The sequence below is a fragment of the Fundulus heteroclitus genome, unplaced genomic scaffold (genome assembly GCF_011125445.2).
Source record: "Fundulus heteroclitus isolate FHET01 unplaced genomic scaffold, MU-UCD_Fhet_4.1 scaffold_217, whole genome shotgun sequence".
NCBI classification, from domain to species: Eukaryota; Metazoa; Chordata; class Actinopteri; order Cyprinodontiformes; family Fundulidae; genus Fundulus; species Fundulus heteroclitus.
The window spans coordinates 265073-274863 of NW_023396629.1; the positions used below are offsets into that span (position 1 = coordinate 265073).

Here is a 9791-nt window from a genome sequence, read left to right on the forward strand (position 1 = left end):
AAATATCAGGATTCAAATTCATTTTAAAATGTAAAATAGCCTCAAACACTGGATGTTTTGCTGATCCTTCAAAAACTAAATGCTCCTCAAGCCGCTTCAAACATTTCATCCATCAAATAGGTCATCAAAGAGTTTAAGTGCAAAAGGTTGCGCTGAACAAGGTGCATCTAATTACTGCTGCAACTCGACAACAAGAAAAAGTCAATAACGTCAGAGCGGGGGTGAAACAAAGACACGTAATTTACCCAGAGGAAATGAACCGCCCCTGCCGCCACTTCTTCTGACGGCGTACAAACTGAACAGGCTTCACGCCTCAACATATTCGGCCGCTTGCATGATTAAGCATGATGTCACAGGAAAGTTTTCTTAAAGGATGGATCCACACAGCCAATCGTGTGAAATAATCCGGTGAGTGGATCAAACCAAAGCATGCACTGAATTAATTCACCTTATACTGATAACACTTGCATCAAAACACTTGAAGATTATTGTCTTTGCTCACAGTATGAATATTAAGTCTATATGATTTCCAGCATGGTGGAAATTATTGGTCACAGAGGCAGCTGTGGGGCCCTGAATTCAGCACGCAGCCTCTCTACATCCTTGTCACGTTTGACACAGTATCTCGCCACGGGTCGGTGGCCAGTCTGGAGCACACCGCTGCAACTCCTTCACTTTTCTTCCCTGACTCCTGGGCTTTTGTTTCCAAAGCAAGCAGGCATAAAACTGGACTTTCTTACAGACTTTATCATTGGACTCCTGTGATCTTATCTTAAGACTTTTTAATTTTTTCCTCGAAGAAATAACATCTCACTTTAAAGAAGAATGCAGTGGCTTCAGGGTTTTTCTTTGTGTGTGTGGTGTCTTTACAGCCAATCTGAGCAGCTGTACCTCTGTTCACATGCCTGAGATGGAAATGTATCTCGAATTTTAACGGGTCTGATTGGTATGCTGTGCTGCAAGTGATTGAGCTGGCTGCCAGTCTGGACAAAACACAAGTTATTTCTTAAAGAATCGGTGGCTCCATTTTTAGTTTCCAACACAGCAAAATGAGGCTGTGTTTTACTTGATACATATATTTCAAATGCTGGATTTCTTTTGCAACAATTAAGAAAAAAAGATCTTCAAATATATCATGGCCTGTTTTTTTGAGGAATTAGGAGGGTTTCCTTGTTTTGTCTCTCCACTGGCCCCTGGCCACTTGTCAAAGCCCTCAAAGTGCCCTCGCTGTTGGTGCCAAACCGCCTTTGACCCAGTAGCTCGGCGGCCAGGAAGCCTTTTGACTTCAACTCAGCAGCTGCCCATTTTTTCCCAGAGCAAAGAGAGACTGGAGCACTAAAGAGGGTCAAAACAAGATATAATGCCTCTTTTTGTCCCCATTTTTCATCCCTAATTGTCACATCAGTCCTCCAAGACTCATTTTGTCATTAAAGTGAGTACAATTTAATGATTCACGCATTTAAGAATAGCAGTTCTCCTTTGATTGCATTGTAGTGGCTATCTTTTAATTTTACTTTTCTATGGTCCACAAGCTTTGAAAACTGACAGCATAGATGCTTTCCATCCAATACAACTGAGCTTGAGATATTTTGCAAAAGAAGCATGGGCAAAAAATGACAGTCTGGTATAAATATACCCTAAAAGGCTGTAAGCACTTTCAAGTTATAGTGGATTTTGAGAACACTGAAGTGCTTTTAATGTCTTTCTGTTGGGTTTCTGGTCATTTCTTGTGTTCTGTTATGTATATTATAGTCTAGATACTTGTGTTAGTGTTAGACTATCTTTTGGTGAGTAAGATCCCGTTCAGCATGTACTGCATTCATTCTGTGTTTATTAGTCACATTCCCTCAGTTTCCCGGATCTGCTGCTGCCTTAACTATATTACATTCCTCTGATTAGTCACTCATGATTCCCTTTTTATTTATTGTTCTTTCCCAGTAATTATGAAACGGTCTGTTTCCTCACCTCCTCGCTAGATCTTTCCTTCCTCAGCAGTCCTCCATGCAGTTTTTCCTCAGTTCCTGTCATCAGTGTTTGCCGTTTGTTCCCGAGTTTTGTAGGTCTTTGTTTCAATAAATCTCTGCTCCATCTAAATGAGACTGCCTCTTTTTTTATAGCTGCCTTTGGGTCCATTTCCCCAACACATGACAAAAAATATAGATTTTTATGTCACTGAATGAAATAAGCATTTTAGCTTAGTGGAGAAACCTCTATTGGGAAGCAGAGCCGTGCAAAGATTGTTCTAGTTGGTCACCAAGGTTGCAGACGTCTGAGGAGGAATTTGGTCCCTCTTCTTTGCACACAAACTGCCTAAATCCTCAAGGTTTTTTGGCTGCTGCTTGGTAACTTCAAGCCGCCACACACGCTATAGATTTTCTGTAGGACTGTGACCTGGACACTCCATGATTTCAGCGTGATTCTTCTTTAGCCACTGCTTTGTTGCCCTGGTGGGATGTTGGGAGGCATTGTTAGCTGGAAGACCCATTCACCCATCATCCGTGTTCTGGCTGAATCTTACTTTTTACATTACATGACTTGGTCACTTGGACTCTGAATATAGAAAAGTCCTTCTGCATCCTTACCAGTAAAAACAGCCCCAAAGCAAAAATGCTTTTCACCTCCGTGCTTCACTGTTGGGACAGAGTGCTTTGGGTCATACTTAAAAATGAATTTCCCCCCCAACATAGTGAGTCGAGTTGATGTCACAGAGCTTAACTTATCTGAGTTCTAAGCCTTCCCTGGAGCATTTAGATGTCCACTGCCCGTACATCCGCCTTCTTCATATGGGTGCTGACTGACTTCAGTCCATCACTGTGCAGAGCGTTACTGAAGGTGTTGTTGAGGACTGTGGTTCCATTTACCTTCACTCGTGTGTAGTTTTATGCTAAACTTTCCTCATGACCATGCTCACCTCGTGTGTCAAGATCCTACATCTAGCCCCAGAACGTAAGGGGATTGATGCTCAATTTGTTTTTCTGCAGATATTCGTTGAACCAGCACTTTTCACCCTCTCACCAAGCGTCTCAGTGATGGTCTTGTCGTCCGTTCTGCCTGTGTACAGGTATATTATCTTCTTATTGTTCTCCTGTGAAAGCTCTTCTGTCTTATCCACAGTGTGTGATCTTGAGTTGCTGGCACTGTTACCTTGCAGAAACAAGGGCCTAGGTTCAAATTCTGGGCTGGGGTTTGTGGGCATGGAGTTTTCTTGTTCTCTGCATGCATGTACGGTTTCTCTCTGGGTATCCTGGCTTCCTTCCATTGTCCAAAAACATGACTCTTAGGTTTATTGGTTGCTCTAAATTGCACATAACTATGAAAGTATGTGTGTGGTTGTTTATGCTGTATGTTTCTGTGCCTTGTCAGGACAAACCTTGCATCCCTTTTCAGAAATTCAGATTTAAATCCTGTATATAATATAATAAACGTTGGAAACGCAACATTTTTTCCATGCACAATTTTCCAGTTTTCTATAGTGATAATCAAATGCCAGACTTTTCACAACTGCTTGGAGGCTCTGATTATACAATAAATGCCCATCAATGCAACATATAAAAATAAAAACTGAACCATTTGGCTCGTACCCTTTTTGGGCACTGCAGGTCCCGGGCCAGACTGAGCAGCAGCTCGTGAGAAATGGGGTCCACCAGGTTGAGAAAAGCTGCGTTCTTGTATAAAATGTCGTTGAGTGATGATCCCTGCAGTCCCAAATCCTGAGGGGGGGGAAAAGAGAAAGAGATTAGAAAGTCTTAGCTGACTCTCTCTTAACTTGGACGGTCTTCTGATTGAAACACATCTGAACTCAATGAATTTTAACTGGCCATTTGAAGCCTTTTAGATAACGACAGATTGAAAATTGATTTCCAAGCTTTCCTTTAGTATCTCCTTTCATCTGAGCTTGTTACCATCTTGTAAGGAGATAAGGATTTCCCATCAGATTTCTGTGCAGCTCGAATACACACAGTCCTTATGTACATATAAAGATAATTCAAAAAGCTAAGATCCATTTGGGAGATACGTTTAAGTGAGAACAGATGCAATATTATTCTAACTTACTCATATAATACAGTTTTACTCTCTGGTGAAGAAAATTAAAAGCTGCTTTCTTTATTTCTTCGCTTCTGCTTTCAAAAAAATCATTGAAGAGGCAGAGCGGTTTAATAAAACCAGAAAGGGGGGCACATCTCCAGAGGCTGATGAAATTTCTGCCATCCTCAGACTACATCTGTTTACGCAGTAAATGTAAATACAACATACATATGGTGACGCTTTTGATCTTATACATAACATTTTAAAACGGGTTAAAGCTTGTGGTGTTGTTTTCCCATTTGAGAGAAGACACTGACACAGAACAGACGAGAGAGAAGACATGAAACAACACAATCAGAAGCGGAAAAGGTTTGCGGGAATTAAAGATGTGAGGAAATTGTTTCTATTTAGTTGTAAAGCTAAATTATTATTTTCTTTATCCGCTCAAAGCTAAAAAGGGGTTTCTCACCTCTTACATTATGGGTACAGCTGGTACACCAAACGTAAAGAAACAAGAAAGAACCGCTGTTTTCACCGGTCCATCATGCACTTGTTTGTGGTGAAACCGGCAGCTGCGGAGCTGCTGAACGCACGTTCTGTGAGCTGAAATGCTTTTAAAACGGCAGGCTGGAGGCTAAGGCTCTGTAAAACATCTTCAATATCTGCTGACTGCCATAACGCTTTGGGGCACAATGGAAGCAAAGACAAAAAAAAAAAAAACTCCCATCAGCAGTTTCTCCTCCCCCAGCTTCTGGGTTGATTTATTACAGCCGAGATCAGTGGGATTCCCTGATGCTGGAATATCCTCCACGCTCAGGGTGCCACATGTGTGAAGAAACAGGAGCAATGAGGATTATTAAACAGCGTCTTGTGATTATGTAAGTGCCTCCAGTGTGCCGTGCAGCTGCCGCATCAAATTCTGGTCGATTCACAGATGAAAGGAAACACTTGTTTTAAAATATACAAAAAAGAACTGATTGCATTCGCAGACTTTTCATTGTGAAAGCGTGAAATGTTCTGCTCTTTGTCCCCGACAGGATGCCTGTGTACTGCCCTCGTTAAAGCTGCATATCTTCAGGTCTGAATGAGGCGAGCATCTCTAAACCGGAGAACATCTTCCCACACACGCGGTTCATTAGAATCTAGGAACATATAAAGCCTAATGCAATAAATCCCGTCCCACAGGTTTCCGCTTCGATGAAAGGAATATGCGGCATTAGTCAGATGATGGAAGTTGCGTTCACCTCCATTTTTTATTGATTATGGTCCTCCGGTTCGGCTGGCTGATTAATTGTTCACGGCTGGATTGACTTACTGCTGTGACCCATTAGTTGATGGCATCAGGACTGAAGGTACAAAATCCAAAACATATGGGGCGTGAAAAGTACTGTTTAACGACATAACAGCAACATTTTCTAAAGAGTGTGAGATTTTAAAAAAATATTTTCAGTTGTGAGAAACACACACATGGTAAAATATTGGGATCACAGTCATAATTAGAATTTGAACATATGCTTAGGAGCAATATTTGATAGGATATAATGTTTATTCTTATGCATTCAAACTCTACTTGCTGTTTATATTGCCGACTAGGGTGGTAAGGCTTAAGGAGATCAGTGGAGAAATGGTGGCGATGGAAAAGAGGGAGAGCAGAGCGAGGAAAGGAAATGTTACTCGCAGTGAATACCAGGATCACAATATTCAACAATATTGCAATATTACGCATCCAGTAATATTGAGCAGCCCAGTGAGAAACTAGAGTATTGCCATTACTTTGATTAATCCTGCTAATCAGGCAGACGGCCTGAAAAATAAACCAGCCGTTGTCCTCTTGTTATATGTGCTACGACAAAAACGTGGTAAAATAAGTTGTTGCAATAAGCGCTTGAAAACTACTACATGTAATCCAAACATACTTTTGTTGACTTACCTTTATCCCTAACAAAATAACAATAAATCCATATATAAAATGACATCATAATAAAAATAAAAATCTGTTATTTTGGCAGCAGGAAGATATATTCTTGCATTCCTGTAAAAGAGAAAACAATTGCTAATAATTCTAATGAGACAATGATATTAAGTGGTTTGAAAACAACAAATGTAAGATTAAGTAAAATAAATAAGATACTTTTTCTTCATGTGAACTGTGCATTTTCACAGCTTACTTTAAGAAACAAGATGGATTTGTCTGGGGCTTTAGGCATATAAACACTTGTCTAGCCTTTGTTTACTAATTAATATCTAGAATAATCCCAAACTAATTAATGTAATGGTCCAGAAGTCATATGCCTGATGAAGATTTAGCGCTGTTATTGGTTCCTGTTTGCAATTACTTCCTCTTTGTGAAAGAAAGAAAAATGCTCCTGCATCTATCATCGCAAGGTGATTATCTCTGCATTCATCCATTCCTGGGAGGAAAAGCTGCCTAACTGCCAGAGAGCTGCAACAGGAGATCTACTGCCACTTTTTCACCCCTCCCTCCCCCCTCTGGAAGTGTTATTAGTCAGACACTTGGCTTCAGCCCAAACAATGTAGCAGTGCTCTGGCTTCACCTCGTCGAGCGATGGAGGGAGCAGTCGTGCTTCGTGAGCAGTTTAAACGTGGGGCTATGGCGATATGGAGACGTACAGTATATGAAACAGAAGGCAGATCTGCCATCGCATCTGAGATTTGACAGATTGCTGGGTTGCTTAAAATATATATATATATCAGCATGTTTTGCCTGCAAAACCTGTGCTCCCCCTGTGTTATTCTCCTATGGGTTCTAATTTTCTCTCTCTCTCACTCTCTTGCTTTGTATGAAGTTATTTCAGTCATGGTTTATGTTAAGTTCTTTTGACGGGGCCCATCTTGGTCAAACATGATTTCAATCAATCAATCAATCAATCAATCAATCAATCAATCAATCAATCAATCAATCAATCAATCAATCAATCAATCAATCAATCAATCAATCAAAAACAAGCAAGTTTCACCTACTGGTAATGAGTAAAGTGGTTAAACTGTGATTAAAATTACACTCAATGGATCGGAATTATAATAACTTCGAAGGGTGTTTTCACGCATACAGTTTGTTTACTTTGGTTCAAATCAGTTGATGAGCTTGTAAACTTCTAACTTTTTCACGTGGTTTGGTTCCTTTTGACGTCCCCAGCAGGAGAACCAAATAAGACAAACAGATGCTATGTTTTGAATTAGTAGAGTTAGTTCAACTTAATCATATTAGTTTGTGTCTCAGTACTATTTGAAGCAAAATTGTCTGAGAAGTAAACAGAACGATATTCAGAAGGTGTCTTGAAAGTTGCAAACGTCTTTTTAACTCATCTCGTAGGGAGCTGTGGGCTGCCATTGTGTGGCGCCCAGTCAGCATTAAGGGTCTTCCTCTGGGACCCAGAGTGACTGTCTGTGCGATTCGAACCAGGGAGCCTTCCCAAGGCGCCTTCCTCTAACCACTGGGCCACAGCTCCCCCTAAACCATGATATTGCATTTTCACATGTTAGGATACACACGTATTCACAGAAACAAAACAAACAAAAAAATCCAACCTGGATATAAACAGATTTGTTCCAGTTAAATAATAAGGATCATCGATCTCCACAAGTTGTTTCATCTCTGCCCTCAAGTCAAAAGCTTCACATCCTATCACAAAATCTGTCAAAGGTTCACCTCCATGTTAACTACTGCCAGCTGATTGGCTGGATTCTTGTACCTCTTATGATGTCATCAACCCAAATTAACACAAAACTTAATAGGCAGGGAATATTTTCTTAAGAGTACTTTAAAAAAAAAAAAAACTTGTATTTATAAAAATCTCCCAATGGAAATCCAAACTTCATTACCTAATTGATTTTTCTTGTTGTCTGTGAACTTTATTAATAATAATAATAATAATAATAATAATAATAATAATAATAATAATAAAACACTGGATACTTTGCTTAAGACAAGTGAATAGAAGTACAGGTTTATGCAGCAGAGATCCATAAAACAATCCTTTGACAAATCCACATTAAAAGCTTAGTTAAAGTGCTCCTCCTTGTTAGGTTTACAAAATGCATAATTCTTTCTTAAAAATTATTCAAACCTGTAAAAGAAGCCATGTTGAACACGATAGAAGGTAATGAAGCTTATAAATAGCTTTGTTCCAGGGTCTGACACTATGCATACCGTAATCTGCTGTAGAAGCTGAGAATTGTTTATGAAAATGAACAGATTCAGGTCCAAACAGTACCGGTTTTCAAATGCAAAGGTTTAGGCAGAAGGACAAAAGATGTAGGGGCAGTTTGTCGATAATCAAGAGCAGCAATGTTCAAAGTCTAAGATGTAGAAAGAAGCAGGTGATTTATTGAAAATGTTTCAATATTAACAAATCATTAACAGAGACACAAGGGCATGAAAATGGCTGGGTGTCGCTCGTGGATCAGTAGGGGTTCATTTGTTGATTGAATTGCACAGATTTCTATTAATTTTACAACAAACCTTTTAGAAATCTTGTTCATTAGAGTAGATAAAAGTATTCTGAACTAGGTTAGTACCTACAAAGATCTGTAGCATTGTTTACAGTAAAGAAACAATGGCGACATGTATGTTTTGAACAAAACTTATCCTGTGAAACATTTTTTTTCTTTTAAACCCATTCGTTAAGGTTAAAGGTCGCATTTAGTAGAAAAAAAAAATCACAACAACTCGTGACAGTTACCTTTCTCAGCAGTTTGAGGACTTCACCTGCTTGCTCCAGCTTCTGCTCCCGGAGGAGCCTCTGGATCTCCCGGACCCAGGCCACCCGTCTGACGTACGGGCTCTGGTTGGTTTTCCGCAGCATCCCCGGCAGCTTGTCGGACCTGAGCATGAGCGACGTAAACAAGAAGTCTCCGCCGCTCCTGGAGCCACTCCTGTCGTCCTCCCTGGGCAGGTCATTCCGCGGGTGTCTCCTGCTGGTCAATTTGCTCTCCAAATCCAGACTTCTATGTCGGGTTAACTTGGAGCCCATCGCTCCACGGAGGGGATGTGTCGGCGGCGGGGGGAGTGTGCAGCGGCTGGGCTTGTGCAACGCGGAGCCAAAACATCACACCTAAGCTGCTCCGTGGGGACTGGTCGCGCTTCAGACGTGCGCTGGAAAGTTGCAAAGCTGCTCAGAGACGTGCCGCAACAGCGCATAACAATGCGCTCTGTGTGTCGCCGACGTCCCCTGCGCGCATCTCTCCTCCATGCACTGCCCGAGCACTCTCGCATCCTTTGCCTCCACTCGGAGCTCGAGCTCTCCTCAGCCAATCAGACGGAGAGCTGCTGCTCAGCTTGGGAGCGAGAGTCATGCAGCAGGCTGTTGACTGTTGTCAGAGTCGTTTTTCCCACCTTATACCCCCGCATCATAAACACAGGCGCACGGGTTGCAGGCCAACACAGACTGGTTGTATACGCAGCAGAAGCGCAAAAGAGCTCGGAATAACAAGAAAACATATGCACTTTAAATGTTTTCATGTGCCGATTCAAAATAGTGTGGAAAAAAATATCTTTCCAATAGAAATGAACATATACGTTAAAAGTGATAACATCGTACTGCAAAGAAAGGGTCTGAGAAGCTGGAAAAGCGCCATGATTCTCTGCTGATTTAAATGTGCGGAGTTGATTTTCTCTGGATACTCCAAGGACGTGTCAAAAATACACTTTACACCTGCAAAGTCCTTTTTTTTGTTTGGTTTCTGTGTAAAACTCCTGGCTGCATTCAAATGCCCAACAAGTTTTTTTTTGTAACGAGGGGTGA

At 41.0% G+C, this 9791-nt stretch overlaps 1 protein-coding gene across 1 annotated transcript in view; it reads right to left on the reverse strand.

The window, feature by feature from the left end:
• lrrc75bb (leucine rich repeat containing 75Bb) overlaps positions 1-9529 on the reverse strand; it is a 46277-nt gene extending 36748 nt beyond the window's left edge. Inside the window, 3 exon segments of the mRNA XM_036129778.1 lie at positions 3582-3710; positions 8730-9032; positions 9035-9529. Of these exon segments, the coding sequence (XP_035985671.1) occupies positions 3582-3710; positions 8730-9032; positions 9035-9262 (660 nt within the window). The 5' untranslated portion in view covers positions 9263-9529.
• Positions 9530-9791: the final 262 nt, after the last annotated feature.